A 25,172-nucleotide genomic window follows, 5' to 3' on the forward strand; every position below is an offset into this window, starting at 1 on the left:
GGCTAGGCTTCCTGATGTGTTCAAATTGCCTGAAAATCAAGATATCCAAAGGAAATAATCCTTTGCAATGCAGCTTCCCTATGGTATTTATCCAAATAGTGATATTCACATGCAATTTCATATACTTTTGGCATGCCAAGTACTTGGAAAAGACTGAATATCTGTTACAGTTAAGTATACATTTCTAGTAAAAAAAAATTTTATAAGAATAAATACATTTCAAATTATGAATACTTCTTGGGTTGGTCTGTTTTAAAAATTATATGACTTTCTCACATTCCCTCAAGAACTCCTCTTGTGAGTACAATTACCTTAGAATGATCTCAGAATTTTTGATCTCATCTTCAATGTTTTTTTCATACCATTTGTTTTCTAAAATGAGAAACCAGAACAATCTTTATGAATTTTTAGGAGACAGAAATGCTTTGCCAAACTTGTAGGTGCCTTTTATGCTGCAATAATTCAACAATGGATTCCCTTTTCATGTTCTATATAAATGACCAAAATAAACATGAGTTCTCTATTAGATTAATTTAAAAAAAATCATTATTACCTATAGAAGCCAGGTTTCTGAGGACTTCCAGCATCACATCTCTGTAAAGGTTCCTCTGGGAAGGATCCAGCAATGCCCACTCCTCCTGGGTGAAGTTCACAGCCACATCCTCAAAGGTCACTGAGATCTAAAATATCCCACAAATGTTTACTGGAGGTCAGGAGAGATTGACAGCAGAAGAAATATGTACTCAACATGCTTGATGTTCACATGATTCTCTGAATTTCTGATTAATTCCATGATTTGGTCCAACAAAACTTTTCTGCACTCAATTCTTCACAAACATTTCAACAGTAGAATTGGGCCACTCAGAAGGCAAGCAATTTAGTTATTTTCTCCCTTCCATTGGAGAGTTCACAGGAAGTAACACAGGATCCTGGGTCACTTTGTTGGTTACACCTCTATTACATGTCCTAACAACCTTCTCGGAAGTTGAGAGCTAATATTAGCACCCTCGAGAGTACTTACCCTTAGGAAAGAAAGCTGACGAGTAGGACATTGTTGCAATCACAGAACTGAGCAATTGAGAGAGATTCTACCAACCACAGTGGGTCAGTGTGCCTACACAGTTAATATAGACAACACTGCGTTCACTGATCTCTTGATTCTTTCTGAAAGTCTATTGTTCCTTCTTTAAGGAAATGCCTAGAACAGTCCCCACCCATGACTTCTGAGCATTGATCACAAAGAAGCTTCCACTACAGACAACATTTAGACAACTTGACACTCAGGTTGCCAGAATTTGTGAACTAGGGATTGAGTTCATGTTGTGGGATTACAAGAAGAGAACAACTAGATGTTTGCAGGTACATTTCTCCATTAAAAAATTAATAAAATAGTAAACATGCACAATGATTAATAAACACAAAAATTTGATGATTTCTCAAGGTTACTGTCAAAGCAGAATTAGGTAAGTTGAAAGATGGAACATGTCTTACATATAACTCAATGACCCAAAGATGTCACCTTGTCCAAACAACAACCTTGCAAAGTTTTGTAAGTCTCAAACCAGTTTTCTTAATGAAAAGCAGACACGAATTTCTAAACCTCATAGCAACAATGAATGTACAAGAATTGTCAATAACCTACTGAAAAGCAATCACTTCACTACCGTAAGGTCATGTTCCACATAGCCATGTTCCACTCAAGGACACTTTGGTCAAGAGTGGGCCACATGTGCACTGGTGTCTGTTGTGAAAGAATTTCCTCCTGCCTGTAATGATGGTGGTGCAAACAAACCTACGACAGAAGCATTTACAGGGTGTGTAAAGAAGCAGGGTTGCAACCCAGAATCCTCACGTATCTAACACAGTTTGGGTGTGAAACACGCCACTTCATGTACAATCATAACAGTACTATGATGTTTGCCCCGTGATGGAACAGCCAAAAAGATCACCTACCAGAAGGTGCCCCTGCCACTGACACAAAACCATTCTCAAGGACTTAAAACATGTGATCTCCTGAGCAGCACAGTATCAGCAGAGGTGAGCAACAGACCATGAGGAAGGCTTCAGTGGGCTGGCCTTCAACAGCATGGAAAGATGAGTGAGAGCAGGTGTCTTGGATACAGATCACAATGATGATCTAGGCAAACTCGAATCTAGGTGGCCAAAGGCACTAATCCCATAGTCAAAAATCCATTTATTATACATTCAAATGTGACACACTATTAATGAACTGACAAAAAAATTTCACTGTATTTATTTATTTGTGGTCAGAAACATTTAGAAAATAAATAAGCAGGGACTGACCATAGGGCACTTAATGACTGAGACACATCTCCAGCATATATGCCATTTTGACACAGTACTCAAAAACTTCCTCAGGGCCTTGTGAGAGGCTGAGGGTAGCATTTAAATTTATGATTCTTCTGCCGCATCCTCCAAGGCTGCTAGGAATACAATCGTGCACCATTGCACCTGTGGAAATTTAGTTTTGTAGAAGAACATGTTATACAATTCCCTAATGATTAGAAGAAAAACAATTCAACACTCATAGCAAAATGACACAAGAGTGAGCCTGGAATCATCTCAGTACAGCCATGAGATAGAACAGAATTGGAAACACAAGCCAAACCATCAGAACAACAATGCCATCATGCCCCAAAGCCCTGAAAGTTTCCCACCAGCTCCGTGAAGCAGTCATATGGAAGAGTGCAGTGCAGCAACCATGGTTTGACCTTCATGATCCCTTCAGCCTGACCCTCTATGACTCCAGACTGCACACAGCACATCTTCTTCAGTTTTGGGCAACTCATACTAAAATCACCATGGAATTATCTTCTTTAAAATATTTTGTTTTTTAATTGTAATTGAATTCAATACCTTTACTTATTCATTTATTTATTTTTTAATGTGGTACTGAGGATTGAACCCATGGCCTCACATGTACTAGGTGAGTGTTCTACCACTGAGCCACAACCCCAGCTCAACCGTGGAAATATATTAATGCCTAAAACCAAATCTCACTCTTCTACATCAGAAGTAATCACTGTAAAAAATCAGCAGAAATTCCTCAAAAGGATTTAAGTAAACAAACAGCCTGCAAATAGCAAGAAAGCAAACTATTGTCTACCCACTCAACCATCACCTAAAATTTGACAAAGAAAGTTTCAGAGAGTTTCTTTCAGAAATCAGGTCTCAAATATACCCAGGTTCAGAAACCTGAGGCAGAAGGCTTACAAGTTCAGTGCCAGCCTTAGCAACTTAGTTAGGCCCTAAGCAAGTTGGCAAAATCCTGAATGAAAGTTAACAAAAATAAAAGTTAAGGGGGAAGGTTCTGGGCATTTGATTTAGTGGTGAAGCACCTGAGGGTTCACTCCACAGTATGCTCCCCCAAATAAAACCACTGAGATATTCTGAGAAAAGAAGGAAGTTCACACAAACCAGGAGGAAACATTAAAAAGAGGATCATGACCCACATGCTCAGCACTGGTTGCTCTCTAGGTGGGGATCTGCAGAGCAAAGGCACAGCAGAGTTTTAATAGCACCACTGTGTGTTAAAGCACAGGCCCCAGCACAACTACTCACAAAAAAACAGACAAGTGAGGTTTCCTGTTTCTACTGTTCTTTTATAGTTTCGGGTGTAGGGAGAAATGAGGCCAAGGGATACTGAGATCTGGCAGCAATAATTGATTGTGACACCATAGACCCCTCCCCCCAAAAAAATTCCTAAAGCCTGAGGCCTGAGCACAGCTGGGCTTTTACTTTTATACATAAACAAGTTCTGAGGACATTAAAAAGGAAATTGGGGCAATATATTGGAGAGTGAATTTTTTATTTCTTATATGGGAACAAGCTTGCCAATGGCCTGAAGACTCATACACATTTGGGACTTTTACTATGCTCAACCTGAAGAGTGATTGTTCTTTCTCTGCTACTTTGTTGGCTGCTTCTGCTACTGCATTACAGGTACCTGCAGCTGTGGCCAGCCCTCATGGTGAAATGTCAGAGAGCACAGCTGGTGGGTGTCAGTCTGCAAATCCACAGCCTGTCAGCTTCGAAACCCCTAAAGTTTCCATTCCTTCAGATGACCCTAGCATTCAGGGAAATCTTTCAAAGGAGCTGAACACAAAATAATTCACTAAAAATAGCTCAGACACCTAGTCTCTAAGCAAAGGCACGAAGCCTTCAACAAACAGGAACCATAGTAAAGGAGAAAAGGAAAAACATATTTTCTGTTTTTAATTTTTTTTAGTTGTTGATGGAATTTTTTTCAGTTGTATGTGGTGTTGAGAATCAAACCCAGTGCCTCATGCATGCTAGGCAAGCACTCTACCACTGAGCCACAACCCCATCCCCAAGAAACGAATTTCATTCACTTTTTAAAAATGTACAAAGAATACTGAGAAACAGGAAAACTTAACTCATGAATGGAAAATACCAGACGTGAGATTGACCATGCCTGAGTAAGATAAGACTCCAGAATCCCTGGGATTAATTTTTTTCTATTCATTTATTTTTTTGTTTATTTATATTTTGTACCAAGGATTGAACCAAAGGGTGCATAACAAATAAGCCACATTCACTGCCCTATTTTATTTTTAATTATTTCTATTTTGAGAGAGAATTTCTCTAAGTGGCTCAGTGCCTAACTTGTTGAGCCTACCTTTGAAATTCTGATCCTCCTGCCTAAGAGTCCTGAGCTGCTTGGATTAAAGGGATGTGCCACTGTGGCGGCTCTAGGATAAACTTTCAAGTAACTGTCTTGAATTACTAGTATGCATGCAGCTGAAACAAAGTCAAAATACACCAGGCAGAGACATACAAAACTTCCCAGGACAGTGAAGAATACATGGCTACATTGGGAGACATCACCACAACTCTGTTGGGTCTGTGATCCCTGGCCATTAGTCAACAGTGAAACACACAGCCTTCTCAGGATCATAGTACGACTCCCCAGAAAAGGCCACATTCTGAGCCATAACCTTCACCTCAACAAGTGTGCAATGCCAGTGAAATCCCAAGTAGGCTCAAAGAACATGAGAGTTAAAGCAGAAATCAGATCAGAAGCAGCTGGAAAACCTCTAAGCAATGGGAGATGCAACACAGGGCTCTAAACAGACATAGGAAGACGAGGTTACTCAAGGGTAAATTTGATCATGTTGAGAAAAATGAAATAAAAAAGTCCAACATGGAAAACAGCAGAGATGGAGCACTGGGGGTATCTACACTATCCAAAGCATATTTTAGAAAAGAAGAGATAAAAGCAATCATTGACCCAATACTTAAGGAAAGCAAAGAAAAAAGAGCAAGGTAAGGGTAAATTAAGCACAGGCAGGTAAGAGGGGGTGTTGGTGAAACAACAATCAAGAAATCAGCAGGGGCTGGTGCTGGAGCTCAGCTGTAGCACACTCTCCCTGCATGTGTGCGGTACTGGGTTCAATTCTCAGCACCACATATAAATAAATAAAGATCTATGAACAATTTTTAAAAATTAAGAAAAAAAATATTTGAAAAAAATCAGCAGTCAGCAAAACCAAGTTCTGCATGAACATCAGCATCACTGACAAACTAATGTGTGGCTAAGGAAACAGAGGACAGGAGTGAGGTTATGGCTCAGTGTAGAGAGCTTGCCTAGCACCAGTTACACACTGGGTTCATTCCTTGTCAGCACATAAAAGTAAATAAATTAAAACAAAGCTATGAAAAATACAATAACATAAACAATTAAGAAAACTGAGGACACAGAAACTATCCATTAGAATGAAAAGACCCACCATTACCATCCATGGGCTCTTCCACAATATCATGAACATGCACTTGACACAAATCTGATAACTTAGAGGAAGTGGCCCAATAATTTCAGAGAGACCATCTCCTACAACATACACAGAAGGACAAATACACAAAACATATGAGCCTGTGCCTAGAGAAGAAACTGACTCAATAACTCATTACCATCAAAAAAGTGAAATGTAGGACTTTTAGACATCCTACAGGCTGCTACCAGACACTCCAGAACTGCCACCAATTTTCTACATTTCTTTTGAGAATGCAGAAGCAGAGAAAACACCTTCTAATTTCTTTGGAGGCATATGTTACATTATTATCAAAATTAACTTGATAGGGGCTGGGGGTGTGGCTCAAGCGGTAGCGCGCTCGCCTGGCATGCGTGAGGCCCAGGATCGATCCTCAGCTCCACATACAAACAAAGATGTTGTGTCTGCCGAAAACTAAAAAATAAATAAATATTAAAAAATTCTCTCTCTCTCACCTCTCTTTTTTTAAAAAAAAATTAACTTGATAAAATGAGGAAGCTATGAATTACTCTCATGATCATAAATGCAAAATACCTCCACAAACATTACTTAACTGAACCAAAAATAATTAAAAAGAATTGCATGCCAAGTCCAAGATGTTGAAAAGAGTTGAGACTATGAGCTAGAGAGAAGGGGTGTATTATACTATGTGATGGTTCATGTGAATTTTCACCTTGATGGGATTAAGAGAGACTGATGATTGATGGACTTTTGGGTTTGGCCATGAGGCTGTGTCTAGGAGTGATTGACATGTGGGATAGCAAACTGGAAAACCTCCATATGTGTGGGTAACATCATCAAATAGGATGGTGGTTTGCATGAAATAAAAGTTGCAACTACATGGAGCAGCTGCAGATGCAAGCTGGATTCTACACAGATGGGCTTTCCACTGATGCTGTGACTGCCTGAGGATATCAGACTTTCCCTTCTTCACTCTTCCAAAGCTGATCTGCCAGTGATTCTCCAGGGAGTTTCCAGAAGCATTGGATCTCACACTAGGGTAGCACCATTGATCCCTCTTGTTCAGAGGTTTCAGCATCGTGGGCTGCACAGCTACTACTTCTCCAGCTCCCCAGCCAGCAGACGGCCATGGAGGACTCTCCAGCTTCTGGTCACCTAGGACAATCCAATAAATCCCCTTTTTGTATTCATTCTTCTTGTTAATTCTGTTCCAATGGAGAACCCCGACTAATGTACTATATAAGACTATAATCACTCTGAAAAATAAATTTAATAAAAAAGTGAACCAACTACCACACCATGGAAGATTCACAAATATATACAAAAGAAACAATATTACATACTGAATACCTTTTCCATAATAATGCAAGAGTAAAGGTGTTAGGGTCTGTAAACAAGTCAAGATGGTGCCTGGCATTTTGCCAGGGGGAGTGGTTTATGAAGTAATGCCAGCGAGCCATTAAGTGTGGAGATTCCTTATTGGTTGATTGCTATATCTAGTTTATGTTAATTAAGATAAGCTGTGTGTAATGTATATATACCCTTCCGGTCCTACAATAAAAGGCTCCCACTCCTGCTGTATCAGCCTACACAAGTTGTTCGTCACCCCCTGGTTATTTTGCTCCAGCTGGACTGCGGCAGATGGTGGCCTGTACGGGGAGCCCCAGGACACTCAGGGGTAAGTGATGGAAAAAAAAAAAAAAAAGCTGCCCATCCATAGAAAGATACGACAGAAGCAAATCTGCTCATCCCTAAGAAGACAGGGCGAAAGAAAGAATGACCATTTTAAGAAGATGGAGAGGATTAATACAGCAGGTTTGTGTCTTGTTTTGTCTCAGTGTATTGTATCGCCTTTGTGATGAAAATATGGAAGGGATATTAAGTAAATTGCTAAGGGAAGGAAACACCCCAGTGGAACCAAGAATAGTTAGGGCATGTGTTCATGGAAGCCCAGGAACTCTAATCAGAAAGAAAAAGAAAGTTCAGAAGAAGGATTATCAGGAAAAAGGTTGCAACAAAAGGCTATTACTGAATACTTTTCGTTATGCCGCCACATGCGCAAGCCAGTCATGGCGCAGCAAGGACTTTCCAAGTGGCGGCAGCCGGCTCTTCCCCACCCGGGGAGCGGGACACCACTGTGAGAGCCCAAATCCAAACCTCACCAGAGACACAGTCTCGCAGGCTCTTGCTCCCTGTGCCCAGTGGCAGTTTGAGTCCAGAACACTCCCCAGGGCCATCTGGGACTGCCTGGGACACTGCAGCCAGAAGAGGCCCGGGTCCCTGAAGTTTGATCATTTCCAAGGCCAGTAACTAGAATGGTTCTCCCACACCTGGAAGCTAATGTGTAATGAGCACTATTAAGGCTTATTTCAAATGTAAAAAACCTTGAGATAATGTACTAAATTGTTCAGAAGGTTGTTTTCTTAGTGCCTGCTGGAATACTACAGGATTTTCTTTAGCCATCCGGAGTTCCTGCCTTCGTCCCAGTGCCAGTGAAGACGAAGGTGGAAGAATTTCCAGTGTTGCTGAGAACCGGATGAGACTTCGGATCAAGCTAGCTGCCTGCAGAACTTACCTGAACTATGATTTAAGCTAGCTGCCTGCAGAACTTACCTGGACTGTGATTTACCTGGACTGTGAGTTAATCTATTGAGACACTGCTTTACCTGGACTGAGACAACAAACTGTAATCTACAACAAATTGTAACTCGGCATCTTTGCTAACGGTGTCATTGCTGGTATAATTTTTCCAAGGGCTTCTTGCATGGAGCCATCAATTGGCTTGGTATTGTGACATTTTGTATCCTCCCCTTCTGCTTGTAGCAGATTATTTATGGTGTTTCTGTAAAAACCACTATGGTCGTTATTTAAATCAAACAAAAGGGGGAAATGTTAGTCTGTAAACAAGTCTGAATGGTGCCTGGCAAAATGCCAGAGGGAGTGGTTTGTGCAGTAACACCAGGGAGCCATTAAGTGTGGAGATTCCTTATTGGTTGACTGATGTATCTAGTTTATGCTAATTAGATAAGCTGTGTGGAATGTATAAATACTGCTCCTGTCCTGCAATAAACAGCTTCCACTCCTGCTGTATCAATCTACACACGTGGAAAAATTTCCAGTGTTACTGAGAACCGGAAGAGACTTCGGATCAAGCTCTCTGCCCGCAGAACTTACCTGGACTGTGATTTACCTGGACTGTGAGTTAATCTATTGAGACACTGCTTTACCTGGATTGAGACAACAAACTGTAATCTACAACAAATTGTAACTCAGTATCTTTGTTAACGGTGTCATTGCTGGTATAATTTTTCCAAGGGCTTCTTGCATGGAGCCATCAATTGGCTTGGTATTGTGGCATTTTCTATCCTCCCCTTCTGCTTGTAGCAGACTATTTATGGTGTTTCTGTAAAAACCACTATGGTTGTTATTTAAATTAAATGAAAGGGGGAAATGTTAGGGTCTGTAAACAAGTCAAGATGGCGCCTGGGCTGGGGATGTGGCTCAAGTGGTAGCGCGCTCGCCTGGCATGTGTGCGGCCCGGGTTCAATTCTCAGCACCACATACAAACAAGGATGTTGTGTCTGCCAAAAACTGAAAAATAAATATTAAAAAAATTCTCTCTCTCTTTAAAAAAAAAAAAAATGGCGCCTAGCATTTTGCCAGGGGGAGTGGTTTATGAAGTAATGCCAGTGAGCCATTAAGTGTGGAGATTCCTTATTGGTTGACTGCTGTATCTAGTTTATGTTAATTAAGATAAGCTGTGTGTAATGTATATATACCCCTCCAGTCCTACAATAAACAGCTCCCACTCCTGCTGTATCAACCTACACAAGTTGTTCGTCACCCCACGGTTATTTTGTTGCAGCTGGACTGCGGCATAAAGGAAAGAGGAAGAGTTATATATACAAATCTCATAACTATGAAGAAAAGCAAGGAAACTGGTTTTCAATACTGTTTCCACTTTGAGAGAAATGGGTGACTTGTCTTTAAAAGTCACTATAACTCCTGGTGTGGTGGCGTGCACTTCAAATTTTACTAGCCAGAAGATGACAACACTGAAGCCAGCCTCAGTCATGTACAAAAGTATCAGCAATACAGTGAGACTTGCTCTTAATCAAGAATGAAAACGGGGGAAAGAGACTGTCACTCAGTGACAGGGCATTTGACTAGCATGTGTGAGACACTTGATTCAAAACTTAGATCCACAAATAAATCAATAAAATTAAGGTATTCTGTCCATTTATTACTAAAACAAAATTAAAAATAGATAAAAAATAAAAACAAAAAAACACTGGGGATGTGCTCAGTGGTCAAGTGGCTCTGGGATTAATCCTTAGGGAAACACCTACCCTCCAAGAAAATGCTTTCACAAACTTAAAACATGTTTTTGAAGGATAACAAGCATGAGCAAGTCCGTGGCTTAAATCCCACCAGTTAATACATAAGTAAATACATCAATAATAGTCCATTTTCTTGGGCTGGGGAGTTGCCCAACAGTAGAGCATTTGCCAAGCATGCATGAGGCCCTATGTTCAATCCGAACCAGGGCACAAATACACACACACACACACACACACACACAGAAACTATACTAAAATACATCTCATGAATGACAAAAAATGATTATAATGGAAAAAGTGCAAAATGTGAGGCATTAAATACAATGAAATCAATAGAAAGACAATATGCTTTCTTAGCAAAGAGATTAAGGAGACTGAACTTCCCCAAGATCTACACTCTCTGAAAAAACCCTGAGCATTTTAGTAAATTTTGTGAAATCCAGGGCCAGGAGTGCTGTGCTTCTTGGTGAACTTAACAGAAACTACTCCTAAAAATGGAAATAGTGGACCATATCTAAGATCAGTGAAAATCTTGTAGAGATCACACTGAGTATGAACACAGTATTTATGTAACTGCTAAATTTCATAAGCTAATAGTCTAGCTGCAAACGTGGTGGCACAAAGATGAGGCATATTTTTTTTTAATACTTGTGATTGAACCCAGAGGCAGTTGACCACTGAACCACATCCCCAATCTTTGAAGTCTCATCAAGTTGCATAGGGTCTCCCTAAGTTGGTAAAGATGTCCTCAAACTTTAAACCCTCCTGCCTCAGCATCTGGGGCACCTGTGAATGTTGCTGCAAATTAGGATATTTAACAAATGAAAATGTAAGTAGACTTTTTAAAATCCCCTCTGTATTCTCTTTTTCATAATATTTCACCATATTTGGTTTTTAATAAATAAACTTGGGCTTCAGATAATAAGCAGATCATTTCAAAGTGATAAACACAAAATGGCTGGTGCTGAGGAAGCAAACCTAATAGGCTCAGAAGTACAGAAGGTCCCTGCCAGCTGGGACATCCTCACACCTGGTCATACCCACTGAAGCACTCTATGATCACTCTCCCACAAGACCTGGACCATGACTCCAGCTTATGAGGCTTTTCGGGTTTGCTCAGCACTGCATTGGGGTGGCTGGTCCTTAGGCTCTGGGAGAGTTTTTGCTCTTTTACACTGTGAGAGAATGCAAGGGTCAGGAATCACTGGTGACATGGCCTCTCACCACCAGCATCCACAGGCTGACTGCACACCTGTCTCCAAGGAATGGGAACAGGGCTTGGGGAAAACAAGGTCCCAAGAAGTTAGTTGTCTAGATGAGGCTTGTTCCAGGACATTCCTTAGCCCCAAGACTTCCAGCTGATCCCCCAAAAGGCTGTACCTCACACATTAGGCTGTCCTCTAAGAGGAGCTGACCGAGTGCCTAAAATTCCTTGAACCATGCGGGACACAGGATACCTGTGGGCACATTGTGGCAGGCCCAGGAAACACTAGTGATTGAGAACATAGGACTCTGTGAGGTGTCCAAAGGAAACTTGCCTGAGAAAATCGGATATGGTGCTTATTCCTAAGAAAGATAAAAGGAGAAACACAGAATTTTTGCAGGTATGAACTGAAATTCTCTATGAACTTGCTCTATATCAATGAAAATTCAGACACCTTGACTTTGGGGAACTAAACCACCATGAGGGCAGTAAGACAGGGTCCTGGATGAATGGCAAAAATTATCTTGGGCTATCTTAAGCCCTTTAATAGCCAATTACCTCAATTTCTGTATTAGTTCAAAATTCTCAGAACAAATAAACTTCTCAGTATATATTACCAACCTTATTTGACATATAAGCACCATCTTCCAAAGCTAACAATGTAATAACAGACCTACAGAAGAAATTTCACCTTTTTTTTTTTTACTGTAGCCACCCATCTGATGATCCTACCAATGCAATTGGTTAATGTATTCTTACATAACTTTCTTTACAAATGTTCTTCTCAGCTATGCACACTGGAGCACAACTACAAAACCAGCAGGTTGAGAAACTGAGTCAGGAGGACTGCTAAATTCAAAGCCAGCCTCAGTAACTTAGTGAGGCCCTAAGGACGATCAGGCCTCAAAATAAAATATAAAAAGGGCTGTGGATATGGCTCACTAGTTAATTACCCCTGGGTTCAATCCTTGGTATTAAAAAAAAAAAAAAAAAAAAAGTAATCTCTTCCAGAGTGGAACACATACATCATTCAGGATAAGTTAAATGAACATCCTCATGTTCCTGAGGATGGTCATTAATATTTGGGTCAAAATAAACTATATTCTTCAGGTATGGTGGCCAGAGCCTTTAATTCCAACAGAATTGAGAAGCTGAGGCAGGAGGATCACATGTTCCAGGTGAGGCTAGACAACATAGCCAGATCCTGTCTGAAAATAAAATTTAAAAGGGCTGGGGATGAAGGACAGTATAATAAATCAAGCATCATTATCCTATGTGCATATATGACTAAATGACCATTGTGTACAACCACAAAAAGGAGAAGTTAAACTCTGTTTATGTATGATGTGTCAAAATGTTTTTACTGCTATGTACAAGGAATGAAAACCAAGTAAAACAAATAAATAACTTCTGCAAAAACTAACAAACAAAAAAAGGGCTGGGATGTAGACCAAGATTGAAAAAAAAAAAAAAAATAAGGGAAGGGCTGTGCCTGAGGATTTCACTGATAAAGCTTCTCTAGTTTTGATCCTCAATCCCAAAACAATATATTCCTTGCCATACTTCACTAGAGAGAAAGTGAAAATTAATAGACTGTGTCCATTTGAAACACAGGAGGAAGACCAGATATTTGAGAATGATGGGAAGAGAAGAGGAAGATGGCATTTTAGAACGCAGGAGACAACTGCAAATGAAGGACCTACAGCAGCCTATGGAGAAAGTAAACTGGAGGAAGGAAAGTGGATTTGCAATCCTGCTTCCTACACATTTGGAAGAGTGGGTGCAGGCCACAGGCAGGGAGAGGAGGGGAGGCCAGGGACCTGAGCCACCCATTCAAAAATGGAAGCCAAGGGACAGGGACAGGGCCCAAGGTCACCTGCCAGTGGGAACTGGGCCTCATGCTCTGCAGCTGACCTCAGGGACCAGCCCACCACTCCAGCCCAGAGAGCAGAAGCCCAGGGCCATCCACCATGAAGGACTAGACTGCACCCTCTGCACCAACCTAGGGCACCCAACACCCAGCTCACCCCAAGGGACTAGTGGACAGAGGCTTAGGGTCAGCTGCCAGCGAGGTGACTTTAAGGATCTACCATCCAGCCCAACCCCCAGGACCAGGGGACAGAGACCAAGGGCAACCTCCAGAGGTGACTCCACCAGGCTCTGCAGCTCACCCAATTGTGGGGACCCCAAGGCAGGTGCTGACCACGTACCTTCAGCCCTCGTCACAAACTTGCCATTTCTGTCTTCCTTGGGGACCTGGTATTCTCTCGAGGAACCTCCAGACACCAGAGATCTCGGGGACACTGGCTGCTCAGAATCACCTAGGCTTTTTGAGCAGAGCACATGGGGCCCGGAAAGGGAGGAACAGAGTTGGTGAGGACAGTTCCACCCCAGCATCCCTAATGGGCCACCTCCAGGAACATCTCTGCCTTGTGACTCACAGCTAAGGTTATCCAATCACTAGCTAAAATTGCCTAGAGTGACAGTTCTTTTCAGGTGACAAGGCTTTGCTGGGCTAGAAAAAATTCCAAGTTAGAAGCCTTTGCTTGGAACTTAGTAAGGATGGGATTGAACTATGGCTCGGGGAGACTGCTTTCCCAGTATGAATGATGCCCTGGGTGTGAACTCCACCACAGAAACAACTAACAATTAACAAAAGAAGTTACTTGGGGAGCCTCAGGCAGGGGGAGCCCAAGGTTCAGGTCAGGATCTACAGTGTTACCCATGTTTACTGTGACAGGTCCTTGCTTCCCCAAATGCTGAAGTATAACACCAGAGAAGCACGTGGAGAGTGGAAAGTGGAAGGCTTAATTGAGGGAGAGCAGAAAAGATTCGCCCCCACCCCCCAGGAAGAAGGGGTCTCCAAAGGAGAAATCCTTGGAAAAGGGAGGTCTTCTCCCTTTTATACCAAAGGTTGCCTTTTGTCCTCCCACATTCCTGTCCTTTATTTCTCTTTATTGTGCATGTGATGGGGGCTGCAGGTGGAAGGACAAAGGGTGGGAAACTGGTGGACTGGTGGGGCAGGAGCAGAAACCAGGGCAGGAACAGCCTAGGGTGATTTGATTAGCATCTCCCAGTTTTACTGGGAGCTACTTCATTAACACTTATTAGGACCTGCCCAAGATCATGGGACACTAATATTTCAATTTCTCAGGTGTTTTTATGATTTTCCCAGGCTCAGATTATACTCCATTTTCTTTATGGTTCCTAATGAACCCCATTAACCTAGCTACAGAAACTCTTCTCTTTAAATCTGGCTTCTCAAACAGGGAGATCCAGGCTAGAATAGAGAAAGAAAAAGCTGTTTTTATGTGTGTGATGTGACAACTTGACTATGGTGACTCCATTTTGTGAACTCAGCCATGACACACAAAAAAGTCATGCCTGGGGCACTTTGTATTCTTTTTTTCACGAAAAGCCCCCAAGAACCCAGCATTATCTATGGTGCCAACTGGAGACTAACTGACTGAAACTTTCAGCCTTGCTTGCATTGCCTGAACCCCCAAACGTCCCTTTTATGGTATTTGTGCTTAAATATGGAGCCACCTGAAGGCAGGGGCACCACTCTGTCCATCTCATTCTTTCGAGAGCAGAGTGTCTGTCACCAGCCAGCAATAAAGGCTTAACTGGAATGAGACTGTGTGGTCTGAGAGTTATTTGAGGGTCTCAGTATTACAATGTGAACTTCTGAGCCCCTCCCCTTACATGCTGGGTATAAGATTCTGAAACCACCTGAACCCAGGGTTCAGGGGATTGACTTATTGATTACAGCAAAAGCTGTGCCCTCTGAGACTGGCTGCAGCCAGATAAAACTGTTTCTGGCTATCTTCAGTGCCTTGCCTCCTTTGTCCCTACATCAGTATTACGCTGTGTGCTTACGTGACTACACGACTGGGGTGACTCTACATCATGGACTATCAGAAAAGGGAGCAGTTATACTCTATTGATGAAGCCCAGGACTCCATATCCCTGGGATCTATAAACAACCTCCTTACTCCCTTTAAAGCAGTTATTTTGACCAAACACAAGGAAGTGTTAAGTGATTATTCTTTCCCCTCAAGTATAATATTCACAAATAAAAACCAAATGCTTTCAAAAGTGTTCTTCTTGCCAGGGACAGTGGCACAGGACTGTCATTCCAGATCTGTGGGAGGTTGAAGCAGGAGGATCACAAGTTATGGCTGGGGAGGGAGGGAGGAAAGGAGGGAGGGAGGGAGGGAGAAAAGGAGGGAGGGAGGAAAGGAGAGAGGGAGGGAGGAAGATTCTTTCCAATATTTCACTAGATGAGAAGTGACAATTAGCAGACGGTGTCCATTTGTCCATTTGGACCGAGTGGGAAGAACGAACGTCTGGCCGAGCTGTGAGGTGGAGGGAAGGTGGGGTTTAGAAGGCAGGAGGCGCCTGCAATTTGGAGGACCTGCAGCAGCCTCCGGAGGAGCTCCCCTGGGAGAAGGAAGGTGCATTTGTGGCCCTGCTTCCTCCACGTTGGGAAGAGTGGGTGTGGGCCACCAGTAGGGAGCAAAGGGGACACCAGGGACCTGAGCCGCCCTTCCAAACCCAGGGAACCAGGGGACAGGGCCCAGGGCCACCCTCCAGCGGGGACTCAGCCGCGCTCCGCAGCTAATCTCAAAAACCCAAAACCCAGCTCACCCCAGGGGACCAGGGTACAGGGGCCAGGGCCACCCGCCAGGGGGACTCCGCTGCGCTCCGCAGCTCACCCGCGAGCCGGGCCCCAAGGCAGATGGTGATGCGTACCTTCAGCCCAGGTCGCAAACTCACCATTTTTGGCTTCCGTGGTGACCCGGCGTCCTCTCGAGGAACCTCCGGGTACCCGAGATGGGGGGGGGGGGGGGCGGGGAACACAGGCTGCACAGAGTCCTTGGGTCCCTGGAGCAGAGAACCCGGCCCTGACAAGGAGTAGCCCAGTAAGGAAGGCAGAAAAGCCCGCGAGATTGGGGAAGCCCGCCCTCCCCCTTCCTCTGCGCACTGATTGGGCAGTTCCCCCAGCATCCCGGATGGATGACCTCCAGGCCCACCTCTGCATCGTGACTGACAGCTAACATCATCCAATCACTGGCTGTAATTGGGTAGAGTGACAGGTTCTTGGCCCCAGCCCTTTTCAGGAGGAGCTTCCTGGCTGTGCTGGGAACTAATCCAGGTGGGAAGCCTTGGCTTTGCCTGTGGTACAGAGGTGACATCTGGCGCTGAGCTAGGCTTCAGCCATAGAGTGCTTTCTGAGCATGGCGAGGCCCTGGGTTTAACCTCAACACAAAAACAAAGCACAGCTTTTCGGGGAGGCTGAGGCTGGAGGAGCCCAAGGTCAGTGAGATCTTCTCTTAAAATAAAATGAAAACGGTGGGATGTAGCTCAGAGGTCCAGGTCAAGCCCCACTGGGTTTATTCCCCAGTACCTCAAAGAAAAAGAAAGAACTATATAACATATTTTTTTTTTCAGCTGATGCGACCTCAAGCGACTTAGAAAGACACAGTCTCCCAATTTTTGAAACACTATTTAAAGATATCATATGTATGACCCATACATAATATCTAAAAATGAGAACAATTTGAAAACTATTTTAGTAATTCTCTTCACCTCCTGGCCTCTGTTGCTTTGAGGAGGCAGCCTGAGCTATGAAAGGAAGCAATTGGGGTTGGCTCTGATGCTCAGGGTTCCATCCCTAGCAGAGAGGGTGGGGGAGGAAGGAAGGCAATCCTCTAGGGCAGCAATGTGTGGTGGAAATAAAATGGGTGCCTTGTGCTTAGTGTAGATGTTCTACTTTGACTGTTAGGAAGTCTTATGCAGAGACCTGACTCTGGTGATCCCACAGGTCTGGTCAGGTGTTTGCCCCAAAATCAAACAGAAAAGGTCATGATGCAAAGCAGGAAAGAAACTTTGACCAGTGCAGCTACACCAGGATGACAAGGAAACCCTATCCTTACCCTGTCTTCAGGTGCTGACAAGGACTTTGAGGTTTTATAGAAGGATAATTATAGGCTGTATGCACAGGGGAAATTGTATCTAGGATTTAGTATTATCTGTAGGATTTAAGCTTCAGGCCTCTGTGGTCTTATAACATGTCTGTGAGCTCACGCTCACTTGCCCCCTTGACACATGTCACTCTATTGCACAGACTGACCTCACTTTGTCAGCAGGAAGGCCCCCTCCAGTGTATTCTTGCCATGTCAAGGTTTTCAAAAAAAGCCACAAACCAGACAAAACAACATTCCCCCAGAAGCTGACCCAGCGCTCTCAGCTTCCTGGGTTTCAACTGATAGTCAAACCAGAAAGAAACGAAAACCCTGCTCAGCTTGCCCATTAACCCTGCATATAAACCATAAAAAATTGCAACTTGGGGCCAATACTGCCTGTCATGTCTACCCCCCTCTTGGAAATTAAGTAAAATTTTATTCTCTGCTTTTAAGTTGGGCTTTGTGAAGTCTTTCACATCCTGCTCACTGGCCCAAGTTCATTCTACCTAACAATATTGCCCATGGCCAAGGGGGGCTATTGTGTAAGAAGTCATATTCCCACCGGTGTGGAAAAGTGGGCACATAGTTGCCCAGGGCTGAGAATTGAATTCCAGGTGCTTTTATTGTCCCCCATGGTAGAGACTGAATTGAGGGCAGGGGCACTTTGCCTCTGAGCATCCCTTTTATTGTGGTTCAAAGAAGGTGGGTGTGAGCATAACTGTAATGGACCTGAGAGAATAACTCCAGATGGTGACTCCAACCTACTATCAATCAAGTGAAGAAATTGACAAATAAGAGGGTTAGGCCAAGCATGGTTGTTCATGCCTGTAATCCCAGAGGCTCAGGAGGCTGAGACAGGAGGATTGCTCGTTCAAATCTAGCATCAGTAAAAATGAGGTGCTAAGCAACTCGATGAGAGCTTGACTCTAAATAAAATACCAAACATGGCTGGGTAATGTGGTGCAGTGGCCAAGTGCCACTGAGTTCAATCACCAGCACCATAAATAAATAAATAATAAAAATAATGAACAAAATTCTTAATTAGATCACTGGTCTCCTTTTAACTTCCTCAAAAGACTTAGAATTTAGAATTTCCTGATGCAATAACTTTTCCAGCCAGACACTATTTAGTTTGTAATTTTAGAGATATGACATGCATAAGAATAAACATACAAAAATGGAATGTAGAAAAGGACTTACAACTGTATGTGGAAGGATGGAGAGCTAGGTAGGATAAGGGTTTTCTATTTAGCTGGAGTTGTTAGTATGAATGTGTCGCTTATTCTGATGAGATGTACTTGGTGTGAGAAATAAAAAGTCCACTGATCTATATTCAGAATATAGTATGTTGCCTTAAATGTAGAGTTGAGACATAAGAAAGGCAGCCTGAGGGCAAGTAGAGCAAAATGGAGAGTTACTCCGACAGCCCCAGACTGTGGATGTGGCAGATCCCGAGTCCATGCACCTGAACCACCCTGGACACACAGGAGGTAGGGGAGGGGTCACCCTGACCAAGAGAGAAAGAAACAGTGTTGATGTAGGAAAGTAAAAAAGGATCTATGTCCAAGATGCACTCAATCCAACAAGACTTTCCTGGCACAAAAGGACAAAGGGAGGTGGGGACAACTAATGGTGTATTGCTTTATAAACAAATATGTGGGGTTTCTGATACCAGGGATTTAACTGAGGGCTGCCTAAACACTGAGCCAAATTTCTAGCTCTTTTTTACTTTTACACAGGGTCTGGGTAACTTGCTTAGGGCCTCACTAAGCTGCAGAGGCTGGCTTCAAACTTGCAATTTTCCTGCATTAACCACCCAAGCCACTGGGATTTCAGGCATGTGCCAGTCTGCCCAGCAGCATACTTCTTTAAACAGCCCAGTGGGAAACCCAGGTGAAGATCTGGAAGCTGGTACACCCCATAGAACTTTGCTAACAAGGAACTGGGGTGGGAAGCGGGGAACTTGTGAACCAGAGGATAAAATGCTGACTGCAACTTGCCTGCCCCCCCAGGTGTTCCATCCTGAAAGACTCTCAGCGAAAGCTGTGCTTTTTCTGTACCTGTGTCTCTCAGTCTTCTAGGGGACACACAGAAGAATGGTGGGAACAGAAGGTTAAGAGAATAATCCTGTAAAATGGGGCCCACCTTGATGAATTCATGTGCATTCTTTTCCAAAATACATGAGGTTAAGGAGTTACTGAAGACTCCATCCTTGTCCCCAGTGCCAATCCAATAATCAGGACACAGCTTTGGGGGAAAAAATGTTTTATTGCTTTATTAGTAAAGGAGAAGCATGTGATATTCTGTCTCAGAGGCCATGGTTCTTCTCATCAGCAGGAACAGGGGGCCGTTTTTTGGAGAGCTGGGGTACCAGGGATTGAACCCAGGGGCACTCAACCACTGAGCCCCCTCCCAGCCCTATTTTGTCTTCTATTTAGAGACAGGGTCTCCCTGAGTAGCTTGGCACCTGTCTTTGCTGAGCCTGGCTCTGACCTCATGATCCTCCTGCCCTCAGGGCCTCCGTGGAGAGTGGATATGGAAGCATCTTTCACATTCTGACCAAAATGAACATTCCAGGGTCAACTTCAATCACAAGCTACTTTGGGGCCTGAAGAAGGGCCTGGTGTCTGCACAGAAGAGTGGGGTGCCACGAGGACAATGGGAGGGGAGGCAATGACAAGATGACAGACACGCCACATCTTCTGCCCATGAAGAGGCTGGGTTCTGGAGGCTGTTCTTGCAAGGGGGAGGGGACATGAAGGTCTGTGACTGGGGACAGTGTCCCAGGCTCCCTGGGTTGCAAAGGTGATGGAGGGCTCTACACAGAGGCACTTTCAAGAGAGTGACAATCCCAGCATGACTAACCCCCAGGCCCACTTTTCATCAGCACCTGAGACCTAGATCAGGAAACGTAATGAGCAAACTAGTCCCAACGTTGCCCCAGATCTCCCTCCTGGCTGCCTGAGTGAATGCAGGTTGGGGCTCTGGCTTCCATCAAGACCCTGATCAGGAAGGGGAGACCACAGAGGGATGGGGAAGCCCTGCTAGAGACCAGGTCCCCTTGGTCAGGATAGCCACGAAGGGCTTGGGGTTGGAGTGGGCTCTTCCTCCGGCAGAAGGGCCAGGCCAACAGCCTCCCAAGTGCTCCCTGGGAGGGGGATTTGAAATTTGAAACTCTCCTGCCCACCCCTGGCCAGAAAAGTAAGGAGAAGTGTCCTGCCAGCCCCCTGTTTTGGATGGTTTCAAAGTGAAGGGGGGCCGCCTTGGTCTGGGTGAGGCTCGCACTACAGACAGCTCGAAGAATCAGAAAGCTGGACAGGGACCCTGTCTGCATCACTGGCTGCCGCTTCCTCACACGAAAACACTCAGGGTCACTCCAGGGGAACTGAGCTGCACGAAATAACCACACAAGAGACACTGAGACCTTTTTCTTTGGGTTCTGTGATGGCTCCTGGAGAGAGAGAGAGAGAGAGAGAGAGAGAGAGAGAGAATTTTTTAATATTTATGTTTTAGTTTTCGGTGGACACACATCTTTGTTTGTATGTGGTGCTGAGGATGGAACCCGGGCTTCACAAATGCCAGGCAAGTGCGCTACCGATTGAGCCACATCCCCAGCCCTTCCTTAATATTTGAAGGCAATTGGGAAATTAAATCCTTCCATCACTGGATTCTTGGTCCGAGGTCATCATGATCTGCTATTGAAACACAAAAGGCATTAGTAGAAAACATACTATCTCAGGGACATAACCAACTTGGAAGTTCCAGGTTATTATTATTATTATTCTGCCAAACACTCATCAGAAGATTCTTCATCTTTTCTTGATTTTATTGGGAAGCCTTGCACTTGGCAATGGTAACATGGACATGTTCATTTGGCATGGTGTTTCAGCCTTTCCATGGAGCAGAGGGCTCAGTCACAATATTTATTACAGTGGCTTTTTAGAGCATTTTAACTCTGTTCTAATTTTTCCATCAGCATTTATCTGACTATGAAAGATCTTGAAAGTAATTTAAGTCAAGCATTAAGAAAATCCATATGTTGTAAGTTTGAAACAGAGACATAAAGACTGTATCACACAAGCAAGGAATAATTAAATATTATTAGTAGTCACTTCAAAGATCATGAGACTGGAGCTGGCCTAGGTCTGGTTCATTGGCATGCACCTGTTTCAGACCCGAACATGAACTTCAGCAGAGTGTAGCTCTGAAATACCAGCCGGCAATACCTAGTGATGCCATAAGGTGAGTTGCATTCATACAGGCTACAGGATATTCATCATCCTTCCTCTTAACTCTCATATTTAAGGAGTCTATTACGTCGGTCAGTGATGTACATATTCTGAAGGCAGAAGACAAACATCCAAACATCCTTTTGGGTGCCATCTCACTGAGGGTTAGGGTATTACCAATCAACCTCCAGGTGCCAGAATCCTCCTGTAACTGCTCTTGTCCATTCTAGGAGACCAGCCTAAAATGCATCCACTATTTCTAGACCTCTTGTGTTGTACTGGCCAGACATTTGCATAATACTTAGGAATACTCAGGAATAATACTTAGGAAAGGTGTCAGTTTCTATTGTAGAATGATCAGGGCAACCATGCATTGGTGGATACCTTATGTAAACAACTGGCCTGTATAGAAAAATTCTATTTCAACAAGCTTTCTATTTGGACAATTGTCCAGATACGTAGTCTTAATTTCAAAGGGTCAGCATGATTCTCTGGTTTAGGTTTCTCATATACTGTGTTTTCCTCAAATATAATCCCAGACAACCTGTTTAACATAGGATCAACATATAACTGACCACTACAGTCAGTATGATTAATCTAGTTTCATTGGTGGACTTTCCAGTCCACACCACAATGTACATTAAAAATGGATCTGAGGGCTGGGGTTGTGGCTCAGTGGTGGAGCGCTTGCCTAGCACGTGCGAGGCCCTGGGTTTTATCCTCGGCACCACATAAAAAAATAAACAAATAAAGGGATTGTTTCCATCTACAACTAAAAAATAAATTTTAAAAAATAGATCTGAGAAATGGGTCCATAGAAGTCTCTTCATAATTTTTACTTACCTGACAAGCTCATGAAGCTGCATGGTTGTAAACTCTGCAGCTGGAAGGTTTACCTTCCTGTGTCAGGTGTTTCAGTCATTTTCATGATGACAGGTTTAAATTCTATCTTTTCAAATCTGATTTAATTTACTGAATCATGTTCAGCAGCAGTGAACATGATTCAGTAAATTCAGCAGAAGTCTCAATTTTTTTTTTTCTTTTTTTGGTGGTGGTGCTGGGGATTGAACTCAGGGCCTTGTGCATGTGAGAAAAGCACCCTACCAACTGAGCTATATCCCCTGAGATTCTCAATATTACAATTAAGGGGAAAAAATAAATATTTTGTAAGATCTAGTGTGTGCCTCTGGGGTACTGTATTCCCCCTTTTCTTAATTTAATAAAACTGAGTAAAGACTTGGCATAAGCCATAGTATCATCAGTTTAAGTTATAGATAGTAGTAAAGTATTTACATGATCAGATTTACCTTGTGTTGATTATTGTAATTTCTCAATATATACTAGTTGATCCATCCTAACAATTTAAAAGGAATCCTCAATGTCTTTCTGAGAGAAGGTCTCACAATATCTTTGTCTCAGAATATTATCCTTTAAATAGATGTCTCTCAATTGTCTTTTCAAAAATATGATTAAGCAGTATATAAATCCTACCATAGTTTTATAAATAATAGGTCCAGTCAGAGAACTTCTATAATGTCAATGAATTTTCAACAAGGTTTGCAACTTTGATTGCTCAAAACTAACATACAACTTTAATTTGGAGAACCTCCATCCTAAAAAAATTCCCATATCTCAAAATTATTCAACAAACAAAATATGCAAGAATGAACAGTCTCTGAATCAATCAAACTTAGTCTCCAAGGAGAATTGTAAAAATTGGAATCTAAGTCAGCAGTTTAATATATTTAGTGTTTAATCAAGGATATGAATTTATTCACCAAAATTAATCCTTGCTTTAAACAATAAGAATCACTAGGCAATAAAGTCCTTGCTTAAAGGAGTTAAACTTAACATTTTAATAGGTCTTTATCATGTCAAAATATGAACCAAAATATTAGCTCACTATCAGCATAGATAGTAAAATCAGGGAAATGGCCTGAAATATCCTTGAATCAATCAGTTAAAATTTTTAGTCAGCCCAGTACATAAAAATCTTTTTTTACATTTCTCTATTATCTAATTAATAATATAAAAATATTTCTATTTAGGAAAATATTTTTATCATTAAAATCTAGAATATAAAGATCTTGGTTTACCCAAAGATGATTTCTTTCTTCTTAGGACCTCCAATGTTGCTTCTCCTCTGTTGAAATTCCTTTTAGAATTTTTCCTGGTTATACTTTGAAATAATTTCTGAAAACCTTAGAATCTTTGTACCTTGATAAAAGGAAATATCAATGAGGGCTGGAGTTGTGGCTCGGTGGTAGCATGCTTGCCAGGCATGCATGAGGCACTGGCTTCGATTCTCGACACTACATACAAATAAATTTAAAAAGTAAAGGTCCATCAACAACTTTCAAAAATATATATAAAAAAGGAAAGACATATCAATGAAAACACAGTTAAAGTCCTTGATATTTCTGTAGATAATTAATACAATATACATCACCTGTAATTAATACAATATAATTGATTAACTTTATGTAACCACGTGGATCTTAAGATATTTTGGATCCATTTCAATTTATTCTTAACTAGGAGTGCATGCTTGCATGTGATGTCCCGTGATGTGGCTGATGATCCTTGTGTATACATTTACTTATTTCTTGTAATTACACAGTCAGGAAAAGAATGAGGATTTTGGGGTCTTCCCAGAAACATTGCCGGGTTTCTTTCTGCGATAAGCAAATGCATCCCCATAACTTTCAAAATTAAAAGCCAAATGTGAGATAGCAACATTTAGCAACATAACCATAGGGAGGAAAAGGAAGGCTCCCAAGGGACGCTGCTGAGGGGTAAGAAATCAAGTTATTTGGCCTTGAGAGCAAGTCCGGCTTAGGGCTGCAAGGAACGAAAATGTGGAATTAGATTTTGCCTGAAAAAGATCTTTCCTTAGCACTTACAGGTGGGTGTTCTTAAAAATGCAGGTTCTGGGCATTTATCTGGGTAGCAGGTCTGAAACAGGAAGTACAGGTTAGTGGCTGGAAGGTGGGACCAGAAGTCCTGTCTGAGTGACAGTTGGAAGGACCAATGAGAAGCCTGTTGAAATGCAGGAGGCGGGACCAGGAAGCCCGCTGTGAGGCCAGGCTTGGGCGGTTACCATGGTGATGGAAACAGCTTGGAGCCCGCTGCCCTAGGGCTGCCCTAGGCTGTGGCATTCCATTTGGTTTGTCTGTATTCCCCGGCCTTGGCGGGATCCCACGGGCGACCTGTGCCTGCAGCTTGTGTCCTCCTGCCTTTGTACTTTCCCTGGCAGCACGTGGGACTTTAAAAGTGAGCTTTAATGGCAGACACCAGAGTTACTATCAGATTTTAAGGCAGTCTGGATTCGGCCCTCGGACCCAGTAGGGGTTCAGTATAAACTGAGTGTTCACAAAAAAAAAAAAAAAAAAACAGAAAACAGAAAAATAAAACTTACTTCTCTACGGGGAAAGAATCCTTGTATTGAGTCTCATCACAACATTTTCCTTCCCTGTTTTCTCACTCTCCAAGCGCTGACTTCTAGTACATTAACCCAAAAAGTCTTTATCTAATATTTTAAAATATATAGATTCATACAAACAATCTAAAAAACGTCCACAAAAGCACTTTCCCCACGGGAGAGGACTCAACAACATATCCCACTAATCATCTTAATAACTCATTACATTTATTTA

The 25,172-nt window shown here is 42.7% G+C and overlaps 1 protein-coding gene and 1 long non-coding RNA gene across 13 annotated transcripts in view; both read right to left on the reverse strand.

Moving 5' to 3' along the window:
* LOC124092090 (zinc finger protein 14-like) overlaps positions 1 to 16,534 on the reverse strand; it is a 19,883-nt gene extending 3,349 nt beyond the window's left edge. Inside the window, exons 1-5 of one of the 12 annotated variants that reach the window (XM_046443401.2) lie at positions 16,098 to 16,396; positions 13,529 to 13,644; positions 6,487 to 6,929; positions 554 to 680; positions 312 to 372 (exon numbers count right to left, since the gene is read on the reverse strand). In XM_046443401.2, coding sequence (XP_046299357.2) covers positions 312 to 372; positions 554 to 680; positions 6,487 to 6,929; positions 13,529 to 13,644; positions 16,098 to 16,384 — 1,034 coding nt within the window. In that variant the 5' untranslated portion in view covers positions 16,385 to 16,396. The other 11 variants (XM_058579057.1, XM_058579058.1, XM_046443400.2 and 8 more) reach the window with 11 other exon arrangements.
* Positions 16,535 to 19,535: 3,001 nt separating this feature from the next.
* On the reverse strand, positions 19,536 to 24,809 carry LOC124092093 (uncharacterized). The gene is made up of 2 exons (XR_009226706.1): positions 24,420 to 24,809; positions 19,536 to 20,738 (listed from the first exon to the last, which is right to left on the reverse strand). It is a non-coding gene; the product is annotated as an uncharacterized LOC124092093 (long non-coding RNA).
* Between the last annotated feature and the right edge of the window lie 363 nt (positions 24,810 to 25,172).

Source organism: Marmota monax, unplaced genomic scaffold (assembly GCF_021218885.2).
Source record: "Marmota monax isolate L192 unplaced genomic scaffold, Marmota_monax_Labrador192_F-V1.1 WCK01_AAM20220418_F8-fsc00168, whole genome shotgun sequence".
In the NCBI taxonomy this organism is placed as follows: domain Eukaryota; kingdom Metazoa; phylum Chordata; class Mammalia; order Rodentia; family Sciuridae; genus Marmota; species Marmota monax.